Source organism: Fusarium oxysporum, chromosome I, assembly GCF_013085055.1.
Source record: "Fusarium oxysporum Fo47 chromosome I, complete sequence".
Classification (NCBI taxonomy): Eukaryota; Fungi; Ascomycota; class Sordariomycetes; order Hypocreales; family Nectriaceae; genus Fusarium; species Fusarium oxysporum.
In genome coordinates this window covers 2,966,135-2,993,989 of record NC_072840.1, presented here as the reverse complement: position 1 = coordinate 2,993,989, position 27,855 = coordinate 2,966,135, and the positions used below count along the sequence as shown (strand labels likewise).

At 49.5% G+C, this 27,855-nt stretch overlaps 8 protein-coding genes across 8 annotated transcripts; 2 read left to right on the top strand and 6 right to left on the bottom strand.

Annotated features, from left to right (window-relative positions):
• Positions 1-74: 74 nt before the first annotated feature.
• FOBCDRAFT_211597 (uncharacterized protein) lies at positions 75-1,413 on the bottom strand. Its single transcript, XM_054702803.2, has one exon. The coding sequence runs from the start codon at positions 1,078-1,080 to the stop codon at positions 505-507; it is 576 nt and encodes a 191-aa protein (XP_054558778.1). The 5' UTR covers positions 1,081-1,413; the 3' UTR covers positions 75-504.
• A 1,028-nt stretch (positions 1,414-2,441) lies between these two features.
• On the bottom strand, positions 2,442-5,027 carry FOBCDRAFT_211594 (uncharacterized protein). The gene is made up of 3 exons (XM_059609329.1): positions 4,523-5,027; positions 3,647-4,463; positions 2,442-3,596 (listed from the first exon to the last, which is right to left on the bottom strand). The coding sequence occupies exons 1-3, from the start codon at positions 4,663-4,665 to the stop codon at positions 2,865-2,867; spliced, it is 1,692 nt and encodes a 563-aa protein (XP_059463842.1). The 5' UTR covers positions 4,666-5,027; the 3' UTR covers positions 2,442-2,864.
• A 429-nt stretch (positions 5,028-5,456) lies between these two features.
• Positions 5,457-6,736, bottom strand: FOBCDRAFT_267282 (Leo1-like protein-domain-containing protein; the record flags this gene model as incomplete). Its single annotated transcript, XM_031181908.2, has 2 exons — positions 5,457-6,422; positions 6,479-6,736. The coding sequence occupies 2 exons, from the start codon at positions 6,734-6,736 to the stop codon at positions 5,457-5,459; spliced, it is 1,224 nt and encodes a 407-aa protein (XP_031042676.2).
• Positions 6,737-7,536: 800 nt separating this feature from the next.
• Positions 7,537-9,496, top strand: FOBCDRAFT_267281 (Mob1/phocein; the record flags this gene model as incomplete). Its single annotated transcript, XM_031181906.2, has 4 exons — positions 7,537-7,559; positions 8,367-8,731; positions 8,788-8,899; positions 8,950-9,496. The coding sequence occupies 4 exons, from the start codon at positions 7,537-7,539 to the stop codon at positions 9,494-9,496; spliced, it is 1,047 nt and encodes a 348-aa protein (XP_031042674.2).
• Positions 9,497-9,923: 427 nt separating this feature from the next.
• Positions 9,924-10,756, bottom strand: FOBCDRAFT_283701 (uncharacterized protein; the record flags this gene model as incomplete). Its single annotated transcript, XM_031181900.3, has 3 exons — positions 9,924-10,121; positions 10,235-10,544; positions 10,709-10,756. The coding sequence occupies 3 exons, from the start codon at positions 10,754-10,756 to the stop codon at positions 9,955-9,957; spliced, it is 525 nt and encodes a 174-aa protein (XP_031042668.2). The 3' UTR covers positions 9,924-9,954.
• An 8,003-nt stretch (positions 10,757-18,759) lies between these two features.
• Positions 18,760-21,104, top strand: FOBCDRAFT_4138 (uncharacterized protein). Its single transcript, XM_031181894.3, has 2 exons — positions 18,760-19,790; positions 19,859-21,104. Exons 1-2 carry the CDS (start codon positions 19,015-19,017, stop codon positions 20,919-20,921), a joined length of 1,839 nt encoding a protein of 612 aa, XP_031042662.1. The 5' UTR covers positions 18,760-19,014; the 3' UTR covers positions 20,922-21,104.
• Positions 21,105-23,227: 2,123 nt separating this feature from the next.
• FOBCDRAFT_194976 (uncharacterized protein) lies at positions 23,228-25,064 on the bottom strand (the record flags this gene model as incomplete). The annotated part of the gene is made up of 6 exons (XM_059608807.1): positions 23,228-23,411; positions 23,486-23,550; positions 23,800-23,858; positions 23,909-23,942; positions 24,004-24,217; positions 24,421-25,064. 6 exons carry the CDS (start codon positions 25,062-25,064, stop codon positions 23,228-23,230), a joined length of 1,200 nt encoding a protein of 399 aa, XP_059463841.1.
• Positions 25,065-25,836: 772 nt separating this feature from the next.
• Positions 25,837-27,822, bottom strand: FOBCDRAFT_211569 (uncharacterized protein). Its single transcript, XM_059609328.1, has 3 exons — positions 27,660-27,822; positions 27,534-27,608; positions 25,837-27,486 (listed from the first exon to the last, which is right to left on the bottom strand). Exons 1-3 carry the CDS (start codon positions 27,706-27,708, stop codon positions 26,165-26,167), a joined length of 1,446 nt encoding a protein of 481 aa, XP_059463840.1. The 5' UTR covers positions 27,709-27,822; the 3' UTR covers positions 25,837-26,164.
• Positions 27,823-27,855: the final 33 nt, after the last annotated feature.

Sequence of the window (27,855 nt, the reverse complement as noted above, 5' to 3'; positions counted from 1 at the left end):
GTGTCCTTGCAAGTTGTGGAGGGCTTGTGTTACATCTCACAGTTTAACCGTGGAGATCATGACCAGGTTTCCAGTCAAATGTAATGAATTCTTTTCGATGTAACCGATCTAGTCTGACTTAGATGATCTGATTGCATGCCCGTTGCGTCAATGAGCATTCCTGTTGTTTGTGGCTGTGGCGGCCCTGTCTTTCTTCATTGAATCCATTTCGAAACATAGCTACTGCTGAGGTTTTTTGCAGAACAAAGTAACAGATACAACAAAAGCACGAGTGGAGAATTTCGTAAGAGCATAGACAATGAATGAGTGCATCACCGTACATGGGTTCAGATGAAAAGCAAAACCAAAAGATACTGTAGATACTGTATATGAAACGCGGAACCGTTCGGCGCGTGGCAGCCCAAAGATGATAGACAAACTGCCGGCCGGAAACAGACCAAGGAATCCATGCCCCAAGACATTCCTTGGTTTGAAACGCAAAAATGAAAATATTTTTTGCTGGAATTATCGTCGTCGCGGAGTGATTCGCCTCTTCTTGGCGACGAAAGAGCTTGTCGTAAGATCAGCCCACGCTCCGATTCCACAGAGTCCTTGATCATCTTGGACAGAGGTGTAGCTGTAGCTGAATAGGCTATCGCTACCGACGGACATTTCAGAAGCACGGTCGCGCACCACGTGCGAGCCGGGACTGGCAAGCGAGCCTGAAGGCCGGGTATCCTGGAGTTCCAGGCGGAGCAGCTCGGACGCCGTGAGATCGGCGACGGAGGCGGACACGGACGCCGGAGCGTGGCATGTGGTTTCGGAGGCGGCGGATGATGTGCCAACAATGGTCCAGCCACTCATCGAGAAGTCGTCGGCTTCAGAAGGGGATGATCTGATTGCCGTGGTGCGCTCGAGAACCATGGATGTAGACATATCTATGGTGGGAGGAGAAGGGTGTTGATAATCATCCATGTCCATGACTTGGCCGTAAAAGTCGAAGATGGAAGAACTGCGGTCTTCAAGAAGTATGGACGACGAGAGGGAAATGGAAGAATCCGAGTTGCTTTCATGCTTATCAGAAAGAGTCATGCTGGCCATGTTGATGAGCCCAAGAATCTAGTTGGGGGATGCACAATGCGTAAGAACCTCTCTCAGGCATACGTCAAATGTGGTGTAATGTTGCTCCAAATCAAGCGACAAGACAGACGTCGTGATACTCAGTAATGCTTAGCTATGTTAGCGTATTCGCCCAAGGCGAAGTGCCGGGCAGTACGAGCGTTGACTGTATTTCGATGACTTGGTTGTCTCGCTATGAAATATTCTAGAAACAAGATACTGACCCGAGGAGGTGGGTGAGGCCAGAGCTTTTGAACTCAGGAACCCCTTAGCCCAACACCATGAACCATTAACTGCATAAGCCTATGATCCAGCCCTTTCCATTCGTCAATCGTGCCGAACGCCATGAATGATGCGTTGGCAGTGCCCCTTGCTTGGTGCACATCTGACGCGGTCTCGATCAGACAGCCTCAAGAATACGGTACGCGGGGAACAAGTGTTATTCGCATAGTGGCATATACCAAAATCCATGTATCTTTGGTATCGTCATTTCTTGAAAGTGGTGTCATTGCTGCATGGCAGAGCCTCCTCTAACCCCTTTCGCATTAGACATGAACTACTGCTTACCTGTCAAAGCCAACCGCCTCATTATCTTTTGACGCCCTGCTAGAGAGGAGGTCTATTTTGGGGAAAGAGGAATTTGCTCCTTTATATCTGACCCTATGACCATGCAGAGATATATCTAGAGCCCAGTGTGGCTGGCATTGGCACAGGTTCTACTCCGATTATGTTAATGATTAAACGACAGCTGTTTTTTGAGTTCTCCAAGTCTCTCTCGTTTAACTGGTAACTGGTGCATTGGTCTCATCAAAGTCTGGATGTGATTCTTGTTCTCCCTGGCATGACTGTATAAGATGATTGGCTGATAAAGAGAATGTTCTTGGAGGCTCTTAAAAACTCATTTCTAACTACAAATCACTCTCTGACTCTCTCTCACATATAATACTTCCTGCGATTTCGCTCTGTTCCTGTTTCGAGTTTCCGGAGGCAGGTGGCTCTTCGTTGGTGGCATCGAGCCTACAGCTTAAAAGCACCAGTGTCTCTGAACTGTATAGCATAAGTCTGAAACTCGGTATCCCGTCATGCGTAACAGTCTGGATATTGTAAATATTGATAGACCCCCAATAGACTTAAGTCTGGGAGTCTGAGCCACTGGACTGACTGAAGTGTCTTGCCAACTCTGCGGCATTAGTACCTGAGTTACCATCCCCCCTTATGTTCATATTCGTATTCAGAAAACCGTCTTTTCATTGTATCTCGTTGGTTCTATAAATGGAGACTGCCTGGACGTAGACTTGCGCTCAATTCTGCATACTGATGAGTGTTTAAGAGAGTTGCTTTGCAGCCACGAAATTGGGTTGCATCCTGCCAATTGCGAGTTCTTGCATGGGATATATTAATTCGCTGTGATGGCTAAAGGCCGACTTGTATGACTTGAGTGATCGTGCGGCACGGTTTTTGTGACTGCTTCCTGCTGATGCTTGTCTTGAGGCTGTCGAATATCGAGTAACGGTGATCGATGTGGGAAAAGCGAATGCGTGATATGACAGGAAGAAAGATGAAGATTGATACAATAGGTAAAACCAAGACAGTTCTTAGACACAGCAAGCTCCTCCCGTGAGTAAGAGCGCAGGCAATGATACCTAAGTAGGTACATATGCTTCCGTGCTAAGGTAAGTACCCCTTTGCTGTTTGTGAACGGTATCAATAAGAAAGGCTAGTATTTACACATGCTACCGATGTCCTAACAACTTTGGATGAAGTAATCAAGTCGCGCTAATATCCGTAACGGCTGAGCCAAACTGACCATTGCGCTCTCTTCTCTCAGCCTCCAGTGTAGCGGCCATGCTCCCCTTTCGTCGTAAGCCGGGGGCTTTAAACTTCCTGACCACCTGATATGACCTGTCGAGCTCATTCTCGACAGCACACCTAATTCTTAGGGCGGCTACGGCAGGCCACACGCTCCTCTCGCCTCTGAGAACCCAGTAGTTGAGGGTCTCTCGTGTGGGAGTTTCTAGTAATCGCACAAAGTCCCCTGCTGTCACTTCGGGCACGAGAACCATGGAAGCAGCCGGGACTTGTTCATCAACCAGGAAGCGACGGATACCGGTTGGCAGGAGATTTAGTGTGTCCAGCTGACTGAGGCGGTGCCTTATTTCCAACCCAACCATGCGTACGAGAAAGGCAGATATCTGTGTTGTCTTGCTCCGTGACTCTACTAAAGATGGACCATGCATATCAGACTGAATAAAGGGAATGAGATACGGTCGAGCTTGGCTGACAATGAAATGATTGACGTTGAATAACTCAGCAATGCGTCGTAAAGGTGAGTCTCGATCGGAGTAGGATGTATGAGTCCAATGTCTAAAGTCAATTGTGTTAGCTGGTGCCCACGGTACAATGCTGCCGTGGGCGTCCTTGCAGAGCATAGTCGTCTTGCGGTGGCCATAGAGAGAAGGCGATGAGGCATTCGACGCTACAGCAGCGGTCCAGATCAACTAAGACGAGTCAGCAGGCTTCGTGAATAGTCAATGTTTCAAGAACATACCACATTAGGCGCAGTCAGATAGTTGAGGAGCGTCGGTACACCCCCCTGGCCCTCCGTCGCAACAGTTATGTTCAGCACCCGCTTGCTCCGGTTATAGGCCTCCTCGAAAGTCAAATCGCCAACATTGGCCCTCACACACTCCTCCAAAACAGTCACGTCAAGAAAGTACCCCTCTTTGGAGAAACGTCTAATCCTCCGCAACAGAGTTTCCCACCGCGACCTGAAGGTCTGAGCCGTTGAAGTTTCCCCGTTCTCATGACCATTCTTGGACGCAAATGCCGAGAGATCGATACCATCGCCACTCAAAACAGCCGGTAGCTCATCTTCTGTATGAATAGCGACCAGAGCCGCGATCAAGGCGCCTGTAGCCGTTCCCGTAATAATGCGCGGAAGTAAACCACGCAGAAAGAGAGCCTTCACAACGCCCAAATGGCACATGCCAAATATGGCACCACCTTGAAGGACGAGTGTACTCCTCCCAAAAGCCTGTCTTGTGTCATGGATACAGTCCAATTTCATCTGCGTCGTCAACGATGGCCCCGTGCCATGTATAGCCGATGGAGTTGTAGGCAGGGCGCGAATATCTTCCACTGCCTCGGCAATCTGTGTGATGTACTCTTCTATAAGGTACTTGGTTCCGGCAAATGATCGATTGTAGAGTTTGGGTGAGGTAATGTTCCCGAGGTTTCGAACAAGGCCGGATCTTAACAGGTTGACGAGCTGCTGAAAGTTTCCATCTTCCCGCGCGGTCGCGAGAGAGTCTAGGCGTTCTGCAATGAGTCTCCAGTCGTAATACTTAGAAGCTGGATTGTTCCTCCTGTGAAGTTGTTAGCGTAACGCATCTAAGTAGACATGACATTTTGTAAGCAGACTTGCCATAGATCAAGGCCCAGGAGGTTATCCAAATGTAGCGCGGCCTCCTCCCAGTCCTCAAAGGCCTCGGCGGTTCTCAATAGATCCAGCCATAGTTCAACGGGGCTTTTGCGCGCGTACCAACTCCGCAGCTTCTGCAACGACATAGTTAGGAACGACAACGTCGCGTATCACGGATAGGAGGAACAGAGAGTTTACCCTCTGCCAGAAGCTGGCCACATCCACGACGACACCCCATACGGTGATTACCACCCCCATTGCGCGTTACCGAGGGCCGATCACAAGCACAAGCACCATTTGCGAAGTGTCGTGTTTTGCGAGCGTTTAGCGACGAGATCACACGCACCCAGTGTACCTTGGGACTATGTCATAAACGCTAGATACCGCATGCAGAACCGATGAGGGGGGCTTCTTAGGGTGTTTAGGTTCGTCTATCAGAAAATCGAGATATTATTTTATAGGATATGCAAGATAGGTTGGTGTTGTTGAGTTTCGTAGAGCTCCCCGCAGCTGTTCAACAAAGTACCTCCTTGAGCAAGGTAAGGTAATGCTTGACGCTAAATCGGCATGTGATTGCCAATGAGATCACCAGTTTTTGAGACATGGAATCTCGGAGATTGAGCCACACTCACATGCACATATATGGCTAGTATTCATCATCAGTGTCGCGTGAACGATTGTTTTTGTGATAAAGTGTGGTTTATTTATTATGTTGCGGCTTATTGTATCGGCGAAGGTTTCACACAAGGGATTCAGTACAGATGTAGCTTTGCTGTTATTGCCCTCAAAAGTCTAAAATATAATACAAAAACCACCAATTTCTGCGATACTCTGTCTCGGAGACAGTTTGATATAATCATATTATGCAGCAATGACCTCCTTTGCTCGCCATGCAAATATCCATCCCATTGTCTCTGAAACTCCAAAGATGTCCGTTTTAATCGTCATCATCATCGATGACATTTCTCCGGCGGGATCTTCCTGCCACTTGTTCGACTTCGCTGAGATCATCTTCGTCCTCACTGCGATCCCTTGTCCTCTGACGTTTGGAGCGAGGCTTCTCCTCTTCGTCGTCATCGGGAAAATCATCTTCGTCATCATCATCGCCTCCGCTTTCCACTTCTTCGTCGTCACTATTGACGATGAAGCCATCGTCGAGGGAGTAGCCTTCATGCCGACCAACAGCATGCTCAAGCTCCTCGTCTGATTCCTCATCTCTTCGCCTTCTGGGCTTGCCCGAACCAGGTGCGCCGCGCTTGCGAGAGCCTCCCGCGCCTCGGCGCCCACCTTCAAGGTCCCCAATAGACAGTCCTCCTCGTGATCGGCCATACCCACCATCCATCTTGGCAGCAGCATTCTCGCGTCGCCTCTGCGCCTTCATTCTTTCCTTCTCAGCCAATTCGGCCTGCTTCTTCTGGAGTTCGGGGTCGACAGTAGTTTGGATGATCATGTCAGTTGCATTCGCAGGCTTACTGGCGACAGCCATCCTCTCAGCTAGGAGAGTCAGCGCGTCGTCTCCAACAGCTTTGTTGGGTCGAACATTGTATTGCTCTGTGATATGCCCAACCGTCATGAGGATGTTGCTGTGCAACTCGGCGGCAGCAGCGTAGTAGTGACCATCGTTAACCTCGTTGTAGGGCTTGTCTGGTGGTGGGGCGAGCGCCTTTCTCTGGATCTCATAGTGCTCTCCGCCAACGGAGATGGTCACTGACCCGTCACTCCAGTGAAAGATGTTTGTGTTACTCTTGAATTCGCCGGTGCTGTGATCTTTTCGTACTCGAGCGACATGCTTAGGATGTTCAGCTTTAGCATTTGCCAGGTCGAATTCTGTCGGTTCAAACGTCTCGGGATCGTACACTTCAGGCATTATCTTCATGAACTTGGGGATCCGTAGAATTCGAAGCTATATCGTCAAAGTCAGCGCCATGAGGCTTCTGCAGAGCAAGTAAAAATGCATACCGCGCCATCTTTAGGCTTCGGAATTCGATGTCGATAGGTTTCGACGTTTTGGATAGCTCGTTCTTTTGTCTGGACTTGAGCCTGGTCGTCGTCATCGTTGCGATACCGCGCGTAGCTGTCCCCCTCTGGATCTGAAGCAAGTTCATCATCCTCATTGACAGGCTCCTTGGTAGGTACGACATCATCGTCGCCATCATCACCGAAGAGGTCGTCGCCGCCCTCGTCGACTGATTCAATTGGGTCTTCTATGTCGGACATGTTGTAGGTTCTTTGTGGTGACGGAGAGTGAATTAAAACAGTGGAAGGGAACAGTGAAAGAAGCGGTTGGTTTGCGCGCAAAGTGAGCTTGCAGTCGCGCCTTACTTTCCGTGACCGCGGATCCGTTTAGCTGATTGTGGCTCTAGGCCTGAGGTTGGGAGGTAGGTGCACCAGCCACTGCAATATCCGTTTGGTCGATATTCACAGCCACAACCTGTGCCACACATAAACAGATGGCAACCTAAAGTTCCTCTGCCTCAAGTTAGTGGAGACGAGAACGAAGGAACAAGTGTGCTGCAGCGTCAGGAGGTTTGAGAGGAGGAAAAAAGTGGCGGAGAAGTGGCAGGAGTGTCAAGATGCTCCCCTTCGAATGCTCTGAAACAGGCATGGCGCGCTTCAGGTGACAAAACAGAGCCAGTCGCATGAGACGAGTAGGGAGGCTTCTTGAGACGGGAGGCGATGCGATGCACTAGCGTGAGGCCCCGTTGTGGCGCTCATCCGCTAAAGTTACGGGGTACTTAGCCGCTATTCATCAACCTGGAAGCCCAAGCCCCGACACCGACACCTCAAAAACCCCCTTTCTCAAACCGACTCCAGCTGCTGATATCGGATTTGATCTGATATTGATCCTGACAACAACACGCAGTCTCAGTCAGGCGGAAGACAATACCAACCACCGCTCAAGTCACCGAACATACCCCAATACCGACTCGAGCGCGTTCTCCCTCTATTTGGGAAGCCCTCGTGGAATCCTTCTCAGGCGCCTTTGCTCACGATTTCACCCCGCCTTTCTGTCAACCATGTCGAACCTCTTTTCTGGCATGTGAGTATATATTTTCATTCTTCAGTATCATCTCAGTTTGTCTTTTCTCGTCATTGGATCTTCATTGTCAGCATCACCTTTGTGTGGCTTGTCTCCGGGTTCTGCCACTGTTCTTGTCATGTCTCCATCATGAATCCTAGAAGAGCCGCCGCCTCTTGTAGAGGTAAAATATCTATGTCCACCAGCCACGACCCTCTGCTCCTATGCGAGTGCACCATTGCAAATTCTTCATTTCGGATACACTCGAACCTGGAGCCAATACCCTTGCGCACTCCTTGTCGCAGTGCAGGACAACTACCGAGAGACTGAGGGTCAACTGTACACAATCAGACTCTCACCATGTGGTCCCCTGGTACACTAGTACTTCGTCCAAGACATGCCCCAAAGCTTCATGAGCTGGAAACATTCATTTTCGAGCCTCTGAAGACGTTGCTTTAGGATTCCTTAGGAGAAACTGATCACTCTTAAAACACTCGTCATGATGGGCATTCTCTGGTAGTGCCTATTGGACATCATGGATAGTTCCTCACTCATATATCATCCCTACCTACTTACCTTTCCATCATCATTCCTCTCCCTTGCAAGGGCGCCACGCATGGCGCTTTTCTGCGGCTGCCATGGGCAGACCTGTCAGTGTTTCAACCATCTGTGCCATTTCAAGCATAGCGTGCTGTCACATCTATGGCTAGGTGCTCTCCTACCTACCTGTACCTGTGCTGACTTGAAGTGACTTTTTTGTTCCTTCCTCACCTTGGTCCTATTTCGATAGCATCCATTTCATTACGCTTGCTAACATAACATCACCAGTAACGCTCGATTCCGAGGTGGCTCAGCTAAGCCTTCTTCTGGCCCTCAAAAGAGCCCAACTGGTTCTACTGCCAGTCAGCCTCCACCGCCAGAGCTGCCTGCTCAAGGGAGCCAATCTTCCTCAGCTAGCTTAGCTCCCAAGGTCCCCCCTCTGCCTAACTCTCCTTCACTCGCTCAGACCATTGGCATGGATGACTCTAGCGGCGTCATGAGCGGCGACGAACTAATTTCTTCCTATCATCTTCCTCGACCTCTCCCTCTGTGGCTCAATGCCCAATATGCTAAGCACATAGTAAAGGGTAATTTCATGACACTGAGCGCCCGACCCAAGACGGTCGAGCAAGGCGAGTGGATTGCACACCAGGGTGAGAATGAAACTCTGATATCACAATGAGTTCTTACAGGTGCTAACGCCGTTCAGTTGTTGAGCATTACCGCAACCTGTGGAATTTTGTTAGAGTTCTCCACGAAAAGGAGGATGATGGTACATCCATCTGCAACTCTACCAGCTGCCCTCGCATGTCTGCTGGAGCGTGAGTAATCAACACTCTTATCGGACCATACATTCACTTACGCTCGCTAGTAACCACTCCTTTACTTGGCTCAACCGTAACAGGGAGCCTGTTGAGCTTCCCGCCTATGAGTACATGACTCTTATGCAGCGATGGATTTCTGGTAAAATCGACGACACCAACATCTTCCCAACGGACCCTTCTGGTGTCTCGTACGCCCACAACCCCTCCATCACCACCACACCTTTGTCCCAACTCTCGAACCCTGGCGAGCCCGAGTACATCGGAAAGCGATCAGGCTTCCCTGATAAGTTCGTCGATATCTGCCAGATGATTTTCCGACAAATGTTCCGAGTCTATGCTCATCTCTACTGGGCTCATTTCACCGAGCCATTTTACCATCTCAACCTGGAGAAGCAGCTCAACAGTTGTTTCTCACACTTCGTCCTGACGGCTACGGCTCTGGATATGCTCAAGCCCGCTGAGCTGGAGCCCATGCAGCCTCTGATCGATCTTTGGGCCGCCAACGGAACTTTTCCTCCCGAGTCCAAGGCATATGAGTATGCCAACATCCGCGCCGGCGAGCGTCTTCTGCAGCTTTCCAATGTCCCCCAATAAGCATGGACTAGTACCGGTGTAGCGTAACACGAGAGGCGGAGAAGTTGGGGTATCGATCCTGTGGATCGACTCCCATGTACACAATCTGGAGGGCCTGTATCCAGCCTGGAGTCGGAGGGTTGATAAACCAGGCAGGTTAAACGAGACCGCATGATAAAGCATATTCTTGCAGTAGCAAAAGAGCTGCAGACTGGAGTTCGGGGGCCACGACTTAGTGCTTCGAGGGGGGCTTGACTATGAAGGGGACACACGACTGGTGGTAGACATACGAACTAGAAACTTTGACGTATCGATGTGAGGCTTGTTTCTAGGTCCCCAAACACAAATAGATTTCGAAAACTGAAGCAACGTAGTGTAGAACATCACGAACGTGACCCATCTTGTCAAACGATGGATTCCTGCTCTCAGATTACTCGATCCATACCCGGGCTAATCGATATCTCGTCCCGTCATGCCTTTCAGTCATTCTTCGATCCCTTGTTGCACTGCGCGCTTACCTCGCTGATTTTGTATTCCACAATGACTGGTCGATCTTCCTCGATAACGAATCTGCCCGAGCCAACATACAACTTGTCCTGCAGAAGTTTCAACCCAGGAGCGTCAGTCTCGAACCTAATCTGCACAACTGACATCGTCAGTATCAAGTCCAGAATTGTCTCACAACAGCTCAAAACAATGTGGACAGGATGACAGCTCAGCGTGAGGTCGACTACCATGTCATGGAATGCGGTAACTCACATGCATTTCCAAAGCCAGTCGTCGTGGCATTCGTATCTCCTCGAATCACTTTCCCCTCATCTCCCGCCATGTTGACGACACCATTGTAGCTAAAACGCAACAGGGAGCCAGAAGTATCACGCGCAACACTTGTTACCTCAAGCTTGACCCATTGACCATCAGGATCACGCCGAATGAAGTCGCTGCCATGGATGAACGTCGCCTCTAGAGGAAGCTCATATCCCGGCTCAGAGATGAGAGTACCCGCCTTGGGGAGAAAGGGAATGTTGAGGAGGTTAGAGGTGATGACAAAAGGATCATTTATGGCGATCTGTCATCCAAAGAATTAGTGATACGTGAATCCATTCTGAATGGGAGCAAATCGCTGGGCAGAGAAACACGGTGCTTGTAGGGTTTGAAGGCACAGGCTTTAGGCTGGAGACAAAGCCACAGTAATATATACAAAAGGCGGAGAAAACTACAGTCCCAACATACTTGAGCTGTGAAGGCAGGAATGAGTGTAGGGAAGTTCGTCAACTTCATGTCGAAAGATGTTCGACTGAATGTCGAGTCTCATTCTTGTTCTAAAAAAAAAAAAAAAAAAGCTAAGCAGCTACTAATAGGCTTTTCTATCTCACTGCTTCGGATCCAGTCTTGAAAACAAGAATGGGCGCAAATGCATACGACTTAGTGTGTTGAGCAAATGCATCCCCATCTCGTATTATATCTGCATTCTCTGAGACCACAACAGAGGAGTTTGCACGCAACGGCGATACACTGGGCGAAGTGTGTGCGAGCATCAGCATCTGAACCATGACACACATTGTGCTATTGTTGCCCTTGTGATAGGAGCATCTACCGAAGCGGATTTGCTAATCAATTACGAGATCTCTTGTTGTGTGACTGGTGGACAGAGCTGATATGGGTGCCCACAAGGGGCGACGATTTCGAGTGACGCAGGCCGTCCCAGACTCTGGAGGTCCTTGGGGGACCAAGGCACAGAGATCTGATGATAGGGGTACATATATGAACTGGGAGCCATTTTCTTGACAGGCAGAGATACATAAACCCGTTCTCAATAGTGTAAGATCAGGACCTATCGCCAATGACGAAGCACAAGGCCCCGTGGTATCAAAAGTGATTCGTGGGAACAAAACTGATGACATGGCGCAGAACGCCCGCAGATAATTTGGCTGACGATAATTTGAAAAGCCACCAACAAGGGTTATGTGTGTCAAGGCACCAGTTACCAGTGTAACGACGTTCACGACACAATGACACCGCGAGCCCATCTGTTAGGTACGGTCAGGCTGCTTTCACAATGCACTCGCCAGAACCTAACATCAGACAGATTCAGCTAAGGACTGAACTATCGATGTAATTCCGGTTCATGATGGCGGTGTGGTGCTGTGTTTGTGCATGGGATATCTACACCAGAAGTTCTCGATACCGCCGGCCTGAATTCATCTCCGCCAACTCCTATTAGCCATATGTACCACCAGCTTCGTATGAAAAAGAAGATCGAGGTGCATTACCCGCCAGTTATGTTAAGCACGGAGCATTGCGAAGGCTATCAGTGTATTTGAGGTCCTGGTGGCGCAGTCCGTTTATGCATTCTGGAACCGATGTCCCTTTTGCCCGGATACTCCGGTGTTGTCCATTGATTTCCGTAACCGCGCATTCCAGACTGCATGCATGGTCATTAGGCAAGATACTGTCGTAGAGAGCTGTTGGATATTGGGACTGTCATCCGTTTCAACCCGTCATGGCCCAGCTGCCCGGGTACCCCCCGCTTCCTTCTGTCAAAACCTTGTAGGCCCAGCATTTTGTCTAAGCCACTTGTTTCAGAAACACATCCGCTCGTGAGATCAAGTGGCTAATAGGTCCTTTCTCAGCTGTCAGGGTCGTGTCCCAGATGCGGCAAAGGGCACAAGGTTTCTCTCTGCCATATTCACCGTTGGACCTTCTCTAGATAGGAAGAAGAAACGATTGTCCCATTGCGGATCATCGTCGTCGTACCTGGAGCCAAGTTCAAGTACACTTACGCTCAAGTCCTGGTATTTCTTTGTCCTCATGCGCCTGACGATGTTCCAGGTATCACATCTTCGTTAGTTGACCAGGCAGAATGTCCGACGTGATGACCATGATGCTACCCAGAAGGCGCAGCTATCAAGTACTCTTGAAGATACTTGAATAACTCCTAATAGCGATGGTGATCTACTGGCCGACCCCAGTGTCAGACGTTAAAAGTAGTCGACAATCGCTATACAAGATGTGTGACTTTATCTAAAACAACAAGTGGATGATATCATGGATCGCAGTTTTACGAACTTGGCTCCCATGCTTGACTAATGCATACTGCGGTATTTGAGAAGTAAGGTTCCATAGATAGCTTGGAGACCAGTTGCTATCAATGCCTTCACTTCAAAGTATTCGGTATGTTGATATGCAAAGGATACCCCAGCTTCGCAAAATACACTTGATTGGGGTCCAAATTGCACTTGCAAAACAATACTAGTCCATATAAAGACAATTCGGTCTGTTTCGTCCCCCAGAAGGCAACGTGAGATTTCCTTGTTCCAAGATGTTGTGAGCGTCATCGCAGCTTGTCGGCTGCGACATAACTGTCCCACGTTAACATTTCTGGGTTACCAAGTTGTATTGTCGGCGAATCTTTATCCTGGAATGCCGCATGTGCCAACTTTTAATCCCTTGGGTGAGATTGTGGCGTGGACAATTTCATCATGTTGATGTCCGTGAGTGTTTCAGAAATCGAATACTGAGGCGGGGGGGTTATAGGCACCGGGCACCTCTGTCTCCGGGATTGCCAGCCGCAGCCTCGTGATATGACATGATACTTGTCGAGGCTGATGCTGTCAAGAGCCTGAAATCCTTGCTCAGACACAGCAAAATCCAGAACGGTGGATCGTTATGCTGGAAATCTCTTCGCATACGATGAACGTGGGCCCAAACTCGGACAGGGATCCAGACCGCATGTTCGGGAGATACCCTACGCCACTTGATAAATGAAAGAGAGGTAACCAGTTAGTGTTCCAAGCTCTTCTGCTGCGTGCTGGTGGAATACCAGTAGTCAATCCATATATGATTCTTTGAGTGCGCAAAATGACTCTAGGCCGTAGTAAAGTTATCAGCGCAATCGGGCCACCCTCGGTCAGAATGAGCCCTGGATGATGATATGTGAAGGTGGAACGGAGGGAGACACAAAGGACAACGCGATATCAAAGATTGGAGTCTAGTACTAGCAAGACCTGCGTTGTTGTTCCTGTTCTAGGAAGAGTGTCATATGGAAGGCTGCGTCACGAATAATACCCAGGAGATCTCCCAGTTGTCTTTCATGCCGGATATAGAATGAATATGATCCAGTACTGGAATCAATATTGCGTTAGATCAGGGGAACCGAAAAGCATGTGCATCTGAAACCGAAATGATTGAATTAGAGAGGTTCTGCGTTGTCGTGGGGGCTAGAGTGAGTGTCCGATAATCGCAGCCTCTCTTCGAGTCATAATGGCGGTATCCCTTTGCTCACCAATGGGATATGCTGAGGCAGTTGGGCAACGACTTTGGGCGGCCTTCATATCGGATTCACATCGGCATTGGTGAGTAATGCCGCTGATGCGGCGATGAGGAGGCCATTCAGAGTCGTAGCAGGCCCTGTCTCATTGAACCCGTTTGTCTCGAAAGGTGATGAGGCTCTCGATATGACCAAAGCGTACGTCTCGGTAGCCATGCATGGGGTTCAAAGTTCTGAATTGTCAAGGATACGCTGCATAGCCCACTTGGGTTATTGATGACCAGAACTGGCTAAACTGCATGCACGAAGCGGAAGCCTGATTGCCTGGACAAGCAGTTTAGGAATGGAGCAGGCCGAGCAGGTCTGCCTTCTGGGCGAATGAAGCACCAAAACCGCTCGCCCTATTTAAATGATTGGGTGTCGTGACAGATTGGGCAGTTTTGAATAGCGCTGGCCGTTTACCCAACTTGACCCTCCCGGAACAAGATCCGGAAATCCATCGTAGCAGCAAAAATGCTCGTACACTTGATCACCAAGCGATAAGATTGTGCTTGGACAAGCAGATGGGACTTGAAATGACATTTCCATGCCTTTTTCATCAGCGTAAAACACAAGCCTGTGTTCACAATGCATTCATCGAGATTCGGGAAGCATTCCAGATGGACGGTCTTTCGTTTTAGGGTCCAGTGTGTGATATGATATTTTCCGTTACGCGAGAAGGGTCCTCGGATTTGAAGCATGGACCCAGGTGCACACCAAGCACGAGGTGTTTGGGCCAAAGATCAGTCGAAGCCATGACGCTAGACCATCTGGTATCTGTCAAAGAGCAAGTCAGCAGGGTATGGGAAAGCAATGTGCCTAACATTTTCCTGGTCGGCTAGGGAGAGGACGCGCACGCGTAACACACCGACAAAACAAAGTGCTCAAAAGAGAAGCACCACGAGCGGCCCATTATGCGACCGCGAAGCACAGTGGATCCATGGTATCAGGTGTATGAGCCTAGTGGTTAGAATTAGGGTTGTAGAGGGCGTGCAGTAGGAGCGTGTGGGAGCTGAGTCGCAGCCGTCTTCCCCAGCCACCCACAGTGACGGAAGCATCGAAGTCTCAGTGCATGATCAAGAGAAGCATCTCTTGGCTGATGAGCTATTGGAGATTCCGCAGGTGAATCGGACGACAACAGAGGCTTGAGGCGTGACATCGATGGTGTTCTTGCAGTCAAGAACGGGATTTGTGGTGATTGTGTGGGATGGTCTGTAAACGGCACTCATTGGGACTTCAAGTTCCGAGAACTGGTGTCTCAAAGGCAAAAATACCTTATCTTGGGAGGATGATGGAAAACTCTTGCCTGGGGCATCTATTATTCAGAGCTGTCCCGTGATCCTCCGCTCGGTTTCTTCATTGGAAAGGCGCTGTGCTGAACTAAGCCGAGACCTGCTCTATTACCGTGTGTTGCTGCTTCCGCTTGTCGAGAATAACTAGGGGTCAATCAGAATGGTTTCCCTGAAAATTGATGATTTTCACAGAGTGGACAAACACGCGCCAGGATGAAGCCAGTTGAGATATCCATTGTGAGGCGACTCCATTATGCCATGGCGTGTAGTTTTCCACAATTTTAGAACGGCTCAGTGTTCCTCGCTAGAACTAAAAAAGGATAGAGTATCCGCAGTCCCTGAAAACGGGGCCGAAGACGCGGTGTCGGACGCGCTGCTCGCGTTTCATATTGTGTTGTCTCCTCTACTTGCCTTGTGAAATAAAGACGTCGCGAGCTATTCGTTGAAGACGAACAGGCCATGGGCAGCTGTCCATGGCCTTCCAATCCCATCAGCCATCGGTACTTGGGAGGGTACGTCGACACGCTCTTACCCCACGGCCCAGCAGACTGGTCAATAGGAAGGCAGCCATTAGTGTTAGTGGCTCTCGGCTGATGCAGAAATAAAGCCCAAAGCTCTGAGCACTAGCGTCCGTTTTGGTGCCCAACGTCTTGGAATTTTCCATTGTTAGGTTTGCTGGGCTTTTGTAAACAACCTAAGTGGCCGGGCCGGCCCAGCAGCGCCCGAAGCTAGACCCAATGAGATATTTTGGAGTCGAGCTTAGAAGTCGACACTCCTAATGAGAGGCTATGATGTCGCAGGTCTGAGTAAGAGTTTCTTACCGTCTTGAAATACGGTACGATGCTCCCTTGTTAGAGGTGCCGATATCAGCCTGGGGAGTATCAAATTTAGCACATGGCTTCCCGCCATTAGACCCAGTCCTATCCGCTGCCTGTCTACAGGGTTGGGATCGCTTTACAGACTCCCTGGCATAATGGCCTTATTGCTTTTTCCTTCAGCGGTTCGAAAGCATGTTCTCTGTGTTCCTTTACTGCTTATTGTCGCTCCCGGCAGTACATAAACATATTCCCCCATGTTTGTTAATCCTTGTAAGATCATAGTCAGCCTTCAGCCATGACACCACTCAGGTGAAGCTACTGGCTCTCAAGAAGCGTGGGGTTGCTGGGATGGTGGCAAGGTTTCCAGTCTAGACATTTGAAGAACAAGAAGATCACAAAGCATGCATAGAAAAGTCCGAGACGATGGCCTCATCACTCGCGAGAATCGCTCACGATGTGAATTGGTAGCGGCCCAAGGGGAAACAGGGCCAAGGCTTGTGTACTGTATGTTACAAAACAGAGCAGCGGTCAAGTGACGACGGCCCATTTCTGAAGCTAACAGCAACATACGCCGCTGCTAATTGTTCACACGGACTCCATGGCTGACAAGTAAGAACGAATAGCATCCATGGTAATCTTCCTCTTGGGCCAGGCTTGGATGACACATGAGGAAAGTCCCCTGCCTGGTGTGCTAAACTAAGCTCATTTTGTATTGAGAAACGGGAAGTCGGTTCACATCTGGAGATCTGATTGACATCGTGGTGTAGCTGTCACAATCTCTCTCCTTTGCGGAGTTGTATCCTCCATTCGCATACTGTTACGTATCGTTGGTTTCCACCGCAACGATAATAGATAATGGAGTCGTTGTTACAGATTTGGCTGGGCACATTGAAACCCATCACCGCTACTATGACTGATAGCCGATGGCGGTGATATCGATATTGGCAATGGAAGAGATCCGATGAGGGAAGAAACATCGGCATCACCAGTTCCCTACCTACCCTAGTCTATCGCGGCCTGGTCCCGTCTCATCTGGGCTTCTGGCTCTTGCCGATGAAAGCATCTTCAGCCTGGTTGGACCCCAAGTTTGCCTGGTCGATTGAGGCCCCCCAACCCTGACTTGCGCCTCCACACCCAGATAGATCGTCTGCTACGCTGAGTTCTTATTCCCATATCATATTGGATACGGCTTAGACGGCTAAATCGACGAGACGCGTGCTCTTCAGGAAGCTCATTCACTGGCTCATTCAATCATTAATTCATACACTTTCTCTCTCTGATTGATCTGATTTCTCATTCTCCATTACCGTGGTCATGCCCTAGTAAAGCGCTTATGAGATCTGTTAGCTAAGGGAGCTCTTATTCGAGCAGATCATTGAACCTAGACATCTCCAACTGTGCCGAGGAAGAGGGGCCAATACAAGGCCCCGGTCTCTGGTGGGTCATGCCCATCCATGATCCTCCGTCTCGCAGAGGTACCCTGCCAAACTCGACAAGACCTGTCCATGCTCTGCCATGACCGCGTTGCTTCAAGTCTGGCATCGCCGGCGTGGTCCAAGATGCGAATGGATGCTTCAGTGTCTGCTCCACAAGAGTAATTGCCGGCTACTTGCCCCGTCCAAGTACATAATCGAAGATTGTCCTCGCCTTGATCCCAAAGTAGAAGTCTGTTTTCTTCATACATACCTAGTAACTCATCAACTCTGTTCATCATCCTATCCTGTTTGTTAGGATTGCAGACTATATCAAGGTCTCAATTGCACCATCCACCACACAAAGCTTTATAGTGCACACTCCACACATATTACCTCAAAAACGGCACCATCAAAGTCAATCCTGGACATCATCAGCACCACAAAACGCCTAGCCCACACCATCCCAAAGCCTTAGGACATATTGTTGCACTTGGGGACGCGCCGGTCTCTTGCTGTTGTAAGTGCTCCTTATTTGGTCATTGTCTATTGCACCGTGCTAGGCTTCTGCACTGCATTATACTGCATTGCAGATACCGAGAGCGTCCAGTCGCGCCCTTGATTTCCTGTTTCCTTCGGCTTGTCATTGTTGGTTATATTCTAGTGAATCGGCCATTACGCTTGTTGCCATTCCCGCCCTTTCCCGTCCTCGCCGGCTTCCCGCCCGCACATTCCACTATCTATTATCCCATCTATCGCCAGCCTCTTTTTCACTTCCTTACATCCTAGATTCTTCGGAAATTCTTCCCATTTTCCTATCTTGGTACATACCAGGATTCCAAATTTAGGTTACCATTTTATCCCTGGAGGCCGATTTCGAGCCACTTGTGCACAAACAATACTCTACGGGAGAAGCTTCGTCTTTAATTTTTGCTGCGCCTGAGCTTCAGCGTTGCGAGAGAAAAGACAAGAGCTTCCAAGACCATCTCATCCATTATCACCCGTTCCATTCAATTATCTTGGCCACAAACTGGAGTACCAAAGTACTCGAGAGGTACGAGCCATCCCCCGATTCTCCCGCCGAGCACTGAGTCACACTCTCTGTACCCTTTTCGCATCGGCCTGGCCTGGCACTTAACCCCACCTAAGTACGGAGGGTCGGGCTTTCTGGCTTCCTTCCAGGTTCTCAAAGCCCACCGCACCTCACTTTACACGCCCCCTGCCCTGTCCTGCCATTGCTTCCTTCCCTTCAAGTGAGGTGAGCTGCTGGATGCTGGGTGGGTGAAAACTTGGCAGGCTGCCAAAAATACACACCCGTACCCGTTTCGTCCTTCACCGCTGCCCGCACTACGGTTCGGCCTTGCCCACCAAACATTGTTTGAGTCTCCCGCGCGCAAAGAAAAAAAATGATGATACCTTGGGTACTCCAGTACTTTATTATTTCGCGCCCCTCCCTCAAATCCCAACCTCTTTTCGCTTCCCTCTGTGCCTCTGTGCTCTTCACCTTGATATTGATATTGATTCTGAATCTGGGTTTCCTTCTTCAGATTCCACCCTTCCCTTCTTGGCTCCTCTTTCTCTTTGCAGCCTTGCTTCCTTCTTCCACTGTTTCTTTTAAACTTCCCCACCCAACTCTCTGCTCTCTTACATATACTCACACAAAACCTCACTTAACACACACTCTCTCACTCAATCTCACAACACTACAATGACTTCAACATTTCAAATGCAACAACCCTTTTATCGTCCAGCCTCTCTAACCGTGGATACACAACACGCACAGAAGTACTTCGAAGACGAAGACAACAGTGTATTAGACGACAACATTCTTGAACACAACACAATCGATTCGGGCTTAGAACTATCGCCCCCCATGGCTGACAGTCGTCGAGAATCCTTTGCTGTCGGCCCCCCTCTCTTCTCACCAAAACAAGAGGACTGGCAATCCGTCGAAATGCAGTCGGTTTCCTCCAACAACCCTTTCTTTGATCAGCATAGCAACAACCCCTTTATGCGCCCTGATCACACTCAGAACAATGGCTTCGCTGCCACTGCCAACTGGTTCGGAAACACCTCCGGCACTTGCACTCCTCTGAACCCCTTCGATGGTGTTCCTGCTGAATATGACGCCAACGCATCTCTCTTCCACCGACCCATGGCCGGCCCAACACCCTTCACAAACCCTGGGAACATGTTCCCGTCACTTCCCGTCGGCTCCCAGTCTATCCCCACATCTCCCCAGAAAGAGTGGATGACCCCTCAGCAGCCCATTAACAAGAACAAAATGCGCCCTAGCAGCCCCGGTCTCCGCTCTCACAACGAGATGCGCCGTGGCGACGGTATTCGGAAGAAGAATGCTCGCTTTGATATTCCAGCAGAGCGGAACCTCAGCAACATCGACCATCTTATTTCTCAGTCCACTGATGAGCAAGAGATTAAGGAGCTCAAGCAGCAGAAGCGACTGCTCCGTAACCGACAAGCAGCGTAAGTTCCGTCCCACTAAATAAACATAAGCGATTTACTTTTCAAGATTTGATACTAACTCTCGTCAGCCTCGACTCGAGACAACGCAAGAAGCAGCATACTGAGCGTCTAGAGGATGAGAAGAAGCAATATACCGCTCTCATGACTGACATGGAGGAAGAGCTGAAGATGCTTCATGCTAGGGTTGAACAACTGGCCCTCGAAAAGCAGGAATGCATCAAGTTCATCGAGACCCAGCGGCTGGACAAAGAGGAGATGATCCGTGTTCACACCAATGAGACTGGTGAACTGAGGAAGAAGATCAGCGTTCTCACCGACCATGTTCAGCGACTCGATAGCGCCGTTCCCGCCACCGGAGACAATGGCTTCTCAAACGGCTTCGATGCAATGGACGCTATGGATGGCTTGGGCATGCCTGGTGCATGGGATGCTTCGAACTTCCTTCACGATTACCCAGAGCCTGAAGTCAAGCAGGAGATGGCTATTGTTCCCGCCAAGAAGAACGACAACCCCTTCGCCGAGAGCGAGAAGCCTGCCGCCCAGGGTGGCCTCCTCTTCATGCTCTTCCTCGTCGGTGCCTTCGTCCTCTCGAGCCGCTCGACCCCTGCTATTCCTCGCGTTTCTGAGGATGTCAGGGCCGCCTCGGCCACCATTCTCGACAACGTTCTCAAGGACGCTGGGGTCAACTCTCAGTCGGCCAGCCTGCAAGCTGCCCCCCAACCATCCGGCGCTGCTAATTGGGGTAATACCATCTCCATGAACGACATGGCGATGGATGGTGTTGCACCTTCGATGCTCGGTGAGCTTGGTGACCAGCTGACTCAGCCGACTCAGGAGCAGACCAATGAGCAAATATTCTCTCTATCGGCTGCTCAGTATAATGGTGTCAACTCCCAAGACTTCCTCCAGAACGCTCCCGAGAGATCATCACCCAGTCAAGGTCGCCGAAATCTTGCCGAAGCACTCGCGACGATGCGGATTCCAAACAAACAAAACGATGCAGCCGAAGTGTACACGCGCTCCCTTCTGTGGGACCAGATTCCCAACGATGTTGTGCGAAACTTCGCGAAAATGGTGTCAGAATGCAACAGCGCACAAAATGAGCAGCAATGCAACGAATTAAGGACATGAACGAAGACACGAATCAAGAATATAAAAAAAGTCACGATGACGAATTCACGGCTTAGCCTCGAACGGTTTTGAATCACTTGTTCTCATTTTTCTCTATTTCCTTTCTCTTTTGTCACTTGTTTTTCCTTGTAAGTCGGCTATTTTCCTTCCTCTTTACGGGGGATGAGCTGCCATATACTCGATGTCGCTCTCGCGCACTCCAGACATGTTGCTCACGCACCCAAATGGATGGTTTCTTGTCTTCCTTTTGTCGTTTCTTGTGGATTTCCTATTTCGGGGTCTTTCTGATTTCCTATGGATCGAGCAAGCGAGCGTGCATTGATTTGTTTTTTTGAGTGATTTTTCCCAGCGTGGCATCGGTTTTCCTATCTCGAAATTGGATACCTCTCTTTTGGTAACGGCGAACGGGATGTGGTCGACGTGGACGGATGTGAGTCAGATTGGGTGTCGACACTAGCGGCGAAACAGCAGCCAGCAGGAAGGAGCAGGCAGACTCTATGAGGGCCCAGTCCATGAAGAGTCTTGATACTATCGCGGTGCATGGAAAGGATTTGGAGGCTAAGGATATGGATGGAGATGGAAATTGACATATGTCTGAAGACGACAATGACTGAAATGGTCAATGATGACGATGATACGAGCTCGTCGATGATCCATTTACTTGTTTGTTTGGAATTAGTTCGATTCTTTAAAACAACCTCCGGTTCCAGGTGATCCGGTCAGTTGTACAATATTTTATGGCATGGATAATTATCTGGAATTAGTTTTCACGCAGCGAGCATCAAACAAAGAATATCCATCCCAATAGTTACGTTCAGTATTTGTGACGATCATGATGCCGATGTTACCTCGTGAACAGTTATGTCATATCATCGGATATCTGCTTAGGCAGACTTTTATACACTTGGAACGGACCAGGTCCCAAAAGAGGAAGGAGAGCGGGTGTTAGTTTTGAAACAAGAATTGATAAAAGATACCTACCAGGTGAGACATATGCTAGACCGGTCGATGATAGGCTAGAAGATGCAAGTGGTTGGTGTCAGTGCGAGAGGGTGGTTTGTCTGAGACAATGTCTTGCCAATGCGTGGCGCTGGGACGGCACGCGATGCGCACATCAGCTAGACGAGCATGTACAGTACTGACGAGTTGACTTGATTTGACGCCCAAGTAAAAATAATAATCAGGTCTTCTAACGAGAGGCTAAGTGGTAGGCCTCATGCTTATGCTGATAGTCTAAACAAATATATATCGAATCACCGGTTTTGCGCCACTATGGCTTGCTCTTTCATATGGGGAATCCTTGAAGTTGCATCTCGTCTGGGAGTTGCCGGGCGTGGCTACATTGCATGGCATTGCATTGCAGGGCGTTGAGCTGAAGGGATAGCTTTAGTTGGGGGTCTTATGATTCTTTTCTTCGTCTCTCGACGCAAGGAACAAATGGGCTTGAATCACAAACCTATCATTGACCATGCATGAGATAAAAATGCGATGGTCTTAGAGTCTGAGGAGACGAATGAACCAAGTTCAAACGCTGATATTTCAACCACTAATTACAGGCAGCAATATAGCATTTTCAAACTCATTCACTATTGCTAAGCTCCCTTCTCAATATGATATCTCCGCCTGAAGATAGATGAGATCACTTTGATCATATAACAGGCCCGCTATAGCGATGAACCGTGACAACCTCCGTGCACCCCTCGTCATGTAGGCCTCGACCGGGCCGCGTTAACAGGCCGCATGACTAAGACGTCCAATAATAATATGATGTCTTTTAGGCTATCGACGTTGGGCATCAATAATAAACGCCTTGTGGGATTGGTAGGGTTTTGTCGCGAAGTCCAAAGTGAGAGAAGGGGGAACATCCATCGCGAGATGGTGACGATGGGACGATATACGGCTGCTACACCAATGGTCTTAACCCTAATGATATGTAGAGAACCACTCAGATAATGTGTTGCGATATGTACAATAAGACACAAGGTGGAAACACCCTGTACTCTATCTATATACTTAAGAATAGTAAGATATCGAGACACAAGCACACACAAACCTCCACAGTCTTATCCACCCAACCGCATCTGGCAAGTATACATATATGTTGATGTGAGCAAGACACCCCTAAATCAGTTGCATCAATACGGGATAAAAATTGGCTGGTCACTCAAGGGTCGAATCAAAACTATGTGGTCGACTGTCCCATCAACTCCTCCTCCTCCTCCTCCTTCTCCTCTTGATTGACTTATACGGCATATATGTCGCGGAGATACACCTCTCAGTCACAGTGGCACATAGCTACAGTTGCGCTACTTGCGGTTGCCGTCGCCCGGAGGGTCGTACTTTTCCTTCCAGATCCTAATGCACGATGTTTGAATCAGCGGTTGTTCGTCGAATCGTATGATGCATGATGGGGGACCAAAACCAATCGATAGAACGCCCTCCGTGGCACCAGGTCCTGTGGCTGCCGAGCAAGGCGGAGTCGACGAGAGCCTATCGAAATACAGACCGCCACAATAACGCTGGAAGACGATGTGCAGACGGAGGTTCTGGCCCTGTGGACTTACCAAGAGTTCCCTAGTGTCTTATTACCGGCCTTCTCAGCCAGTCGATAATACCGAGCTGCCGCGAACTGTACAGGATATCAGCCTCATGCGATGAATCAAGCATCATTAAACGTATAGAAACGGTTAGAGTCGATTGAAGATTCTGACAGAATGAGTTGGGCAGTGAGTTGGGAGCCAGTGTCTCGACGAATCAAGTGACCTAGGCTCACCGAGAACATCTCTGCAGCCATGGCTTCGATGCAACTCATGGTACAGAGTGCTCTTGAACCGACCAGGCAGGCAGTCATGAGTAGATGGCTTCTGGTGTAACATACCTTGTCTTTCTTACACCCGAAGCCTTCGACGTAGCACCAGGCAATCTCGTTCATGGCATCTATCAAATAGTGTCAGACCTTGTTCTCAGCTTGTGTATGTACGACTTACCAGTATCTCCTAGATTCGCCGCAGTCTCATAATACTGTGTTGAAGCCAATGGTCAGCAATTGATGTCACTCCCACGAGAGTCAGAGTCAACGTACCTGCTTGGCGGCGTAGGCATCCTTTTCGATGCCCCAACCATGCCTGAAGCAGTTCGCCAGCTCGAAAATGGCGAGAACAAGCTCTCCCTTTGCAGCTCCACCCTTCTTCATGCCCGCCTGGAGAGCCATCTGCTCAATCGACGCAGAATTGGATGCTGCAGCTGAAAGATACTTGACGGCACCCTCTGGATCTGGAGCGCAACCCCATCCGTGCCTGTACAACACGAGTCATGTTAGCGTTCGAGACATGTAAACCAACTCATTTCGATAGATCACAAGGTTGGTACAAGGTTTCGGGTATCGCTCAACGTAAATATCAAGGTTTGAAGTCTCAACCGTCTCCAGAGCTTCAAACTCTATCAGGCTTTACCTGAAGTGCTCTACCCGAGACATTGATATCCTATCCAGTGTTCTCACCTTAAAGCAAGGCCGTACAACACTTGGCTGAGCGGGTTGTTGGCACCTTGAGGATCAGCCAGCCGCCCAAACATGCGTGTCGACAACTCCAGTTTCCCTTCTTCGTGGAGGCGAATGGCTTCTTGAATATCCTGATCAATCTGCTGCGACGAAACCGCACGCTCTTCGCCTCTACTGCTGTCCGAGGGCGTGCCTGGCCTGCTGTTGCTCCTGGCGCGGTTATTCTGACCCGCCAGCATAGTCGCGCGCTTCTCCCACTGCGCCTCATCTGATGTAACAATGTCGGGCAGGTTCTCGGGGACGTTCTCGGACGAGGGAGGTGCCCGGCTCAGGTGCAGTCGCTGAGACAGACGACGGGCGCCGCTCTCTTTCTTTGTCTGGCTCGACTCTGAGGCAGAGCGTGATCGACCGGAGCGGAAGACATCGAGGGATCGTCGGGGCTTGTCTTTTTCTTTGGGTTCTTGGACTGCGAGATGTAGATTGTCGACGGACTTCATGGACGGCGGGTAGATGCGCTCTTGGGTTGAGGTGTCTGAGCGGATGATGGTAAATTCGGGGGCTGCCAGATGATCGATGGTGCCTTTCTCAGGCGGTTGGCCTGTCGAGAGGTCGTCCTTTTTCTTGAGGATATCGCGTATGCCCATTTTCGCTAACTGTAATGGTAATCTGTACTGAAGAGAGGTTTGCAGGGTTGTAATCAGTATATTGATGACAGGAGGCGGAAGGGTCCGTTCACAAGGATCTACACAGCGATTCGCGAAAGCAAACAACCCAATCGAGAACGAGACGGGATCAACGAAATAAGCTAAAGATCAGGTTAATATTGTCGAGTGAGGATGGCATGTTTATCAAGATACTGGCGCTTTACTCATTCCTTCAAGACACCGCAAACAGACACAGGCAAGGGCACAGGCAGATGCATGGATTGAGGCTGAGTCGAGGCTTTGCAGCTTCTTGTACCAGAACTGTCATTGAACACGATGTGACTGGTGTTTCTCAGATCTCTGGTCTAAGCGCCAACAAAGATCAGCAACCCCTGGTTCGTTTCAAAGAGTACCTAGAGCTATTGTGGTGTGGTGTTCATACGTCAGGACAAAGATGTTTTCCGACTTGGGGATGTCATAGCATTCCGGTTTTTCATTTGATACTGGGACCGTAAGCCAATCTCTTAAGCTTCCTTTCAATGAGGTATGAAGCCGTTTGCTCCCATGTCGAATAAGCAGAGTCAAAAGTTCAAGGCACCTGTTACTAATATTAGGTTCATTGAAGCTAACAATGCCCCTCATCCAATGCCACCTTGTCTTGCCCGCGTCTAAGGTACCTATCTACCTACTAGGTTAGTAGTCATGGCATAAATCGTCCCCGACAGCTACAGCCAGGAGGGCATCCAGGATCTTCAACCCGTTGTAATCATCTAGGCAATCACCAATACTGCCTCATGGTCGTACACAGTAACAGAATCTTTCATTCAATACATATCTACTATCTTCGGTATTCTTTTGAACACAGATGTGTTCATCTTGATAACCGCGTGCTTTTGCTCATCTTTTGTTTCTTTTCCTTTGTTTCGTGATATGCTGGTGGCATTTCATAGCCAAAACCCTTACAGGCGCCGATAAGTCATGGGTATCTTGAAATCATTTACCAGAATCCCGTCCCAGTCTCCAGACGCCAGGAAAGAACAACAAGTTGGAATCCGAGGTTGCCTGCTTCTACTTGCTAGAAACAGACATGATGAATTGATCTAGATCGATAGGAAGTCCTTCTGTTCTTCAAAATCGGAAAGGTCCGAGTCTGCATCAATGAACTCGGCAACTTCATCTGAATCAACATCGTCGGAATCAGCAGCTTCGTCATCACTTGAAATGTCTCCAAGAGGCTCGCCGGCGGCATTGGTTTTGTTTCGAAGGACGCTTGCCCTCTCACGGTGTGGGAGCTTACATCCCTTGACCTTACAGCGGCCGGTATTGCTAAAGTCAGGGCACTCAAAAACGTGACGGTCAGTACACTCTGCTCCCATCTCGCAGTACCCGTTGAAACCAAAATTGCGACAAACTGGGGCGGCTGGGGACGCTTTAGAGTGAGTATAAGGACAGTCAGCCTTGGCACAGTGGCCTTTGGCATAATGCAAACAGTTGGGAGTGCGCTCAGGAGTCATGTCATGGGAGAGGTCACAAGACTCGCCGTTGACACATTGCCCATCTTTCAGTATATCTTTACAGAGTGCCACTTTGTTCGGGTCGTGAATGTAGCGGCACCGAGGGCCTTTGGTGCATGAACCTATGTGCAAAGTACTCGTCAGTTTCGCCCCATGGCCACTGGGCCGGTCTAGGTAAAGGAGATGTGTAGCACTCCAGCCTGGGGAAGAGAAATTACCAGTCGTTGAGAAGATTTTACAGGGTTGATTTATCTTCTTGACCGCGCCGGTTCGCCTTAACCCTGTTAGCAACTTCGTCTCACTAAAAAGAACCTCATACCGTTGGTCGTTAACGAATCTGTTCGCAACGAGGTTTCCTGTCTTTGTTCGGTAAAACTTGACCCCAGCAACAGTGGCGAACTTTGGAGTTCGTGAGGAGGAGTTGAGGGCATCTGCAGCGGGTAAGGCACAAGCGTCAGAGTCGCACCGAAGTTTGCACGCACCAGGAATTTTGACAAGCTTCTTGCCACCGTCCATAACGCGGAATTGGGCACCTTCGATGGTGAGCACGTTGCGGTCTGCGGGGTTAGTCTGCGCGCTCGAAGCGGTAGCTTGATGCTTCAGGAACTCGTTAAACTGAGCCTTCTCGCGCTGCCGACGTCCGCTGATCTTTCTCTGGCGTGTTTGTTCGATGGCCTTGGCTCGGTTTTGGGTTTCTTTTTCGTAAACGTTGGCGTTGATAAGTTGACGGTGGCGATCGGTTCTGGAAACCCAGCCAGGGGGTGTTTCAGCACCACTACTGGCAGACCGAGAAGCAGTTGAGTTGTCGCCATTCAAGTGAAGGGTCCGGTGGTGGTGCGCTGTAGGGTGGCGGCCAATTCTATTATGGCGAGCTGGGTACGGGGAACTCGCATGTCGATAGGAGTTTTCTGAGCATATCAGTAGTGATCTCCCCTCAAGGCAAGTTTCCACATACGACGATGATGAGCAGGATGATGGCTTGGAGATCCCCGAGAGCCCGCTTGCTGGTTCTTATGTCGGTTGATCTGGCCTAGGATTTATCAGCAAATTGAATTTACCATGATGCGCGAGGGGCACAAACCCGCAACTTGACTGATACGAGCCAGAAGTTCTCGTTCTTCTTCTGACATGTTGTTAATGACTTGATGCGATCGGGATTGACTGTGCCTTTGTAAAGGGCGCAGTGGTTTTAGGGATAAAATTAGGAGTGTTTGGGATGGATTATTGCAGGTTGTAAATACCAGCGAAGGCGTTGAGCAGTGGGAGAGGGCGGCAGG

What these genes read in the sequence shown, in the direction of transcription:
- FOBCDRAFT_211597 (XM_054702803.2), bottom strand. Translation starts at nt 1,080, where the DNA reads ATGGCCAGCATGACTCTTTCTGATAAGCATGAAAGCAACTCGGATTCT.
- FOBCDRAFT_211594 (XM_059609329.1), bottom strand. Translation starts at nt 4,665, where the DNA reads ATGTCGTTGCAGAAGCTGCGGAGTTGGTACGCGCGCAAAAGCCCCGTT. An exon ending in CTCCTGGGCCTTGATCTATG is followed by an intron (nt 4,464 to 4,522) that starts GCAAGTCTGCTT and finishes ACAACTTCACAG; the next exon opens with GAGGAACAATCCAGCTTCTA. An exon ending in ATCTGACTGCGCCTAATGTG is followed by an intron (nt 3,597 to 3,646) that starts GTATGTTCTTGA and finishes GACTCGTCTTAG; the next exon opens with TTGATCTGGACCGCTGCTGT.
- FOBCDRAFT_4138 (XM_031181894.3), top strand. Translation starts at nt 19,015, where the DNA reads ATGACTTCAACATTTCAAATGCAACAACCCTTTTATCGTCCAGCCTCT. An exon ending in CTCCGTAACCGACAAGCAGC is followed by an intron (nt 19,791 to 19,858) that starts GTAAGTTCCGTC and finishes AACTCTCGTCAG; the next exon opens with CCTCGACTCGAGACAACGCA.
- FOBCDRAFT_211569 (XM_059609328.1), bottom strand. Translation starts at nt 27,708, where the DNA reads ATGTCAGAAGAAGAACGAGAACTTCTGGCTCGTATCAGTCAAGTTGCG. An exon ending in TCGTATCAGTCAAGTTGCGG is followed by an intron (nt 27,609 to 27,659) that starts GTTTGTGCCCCT and finishes GATAAATCCTAG; the next exon opens with GCCAGATCAACCGACATAAG. An exon ending in TCATCCTGCTCATCATCGTC is followed by an intron (nt 27,487 to 27,533) that starts GTATGTGGAAAC and finishes TGATATGCTCAG; the next exon opens with AAAACTCCTATCGACATGCG.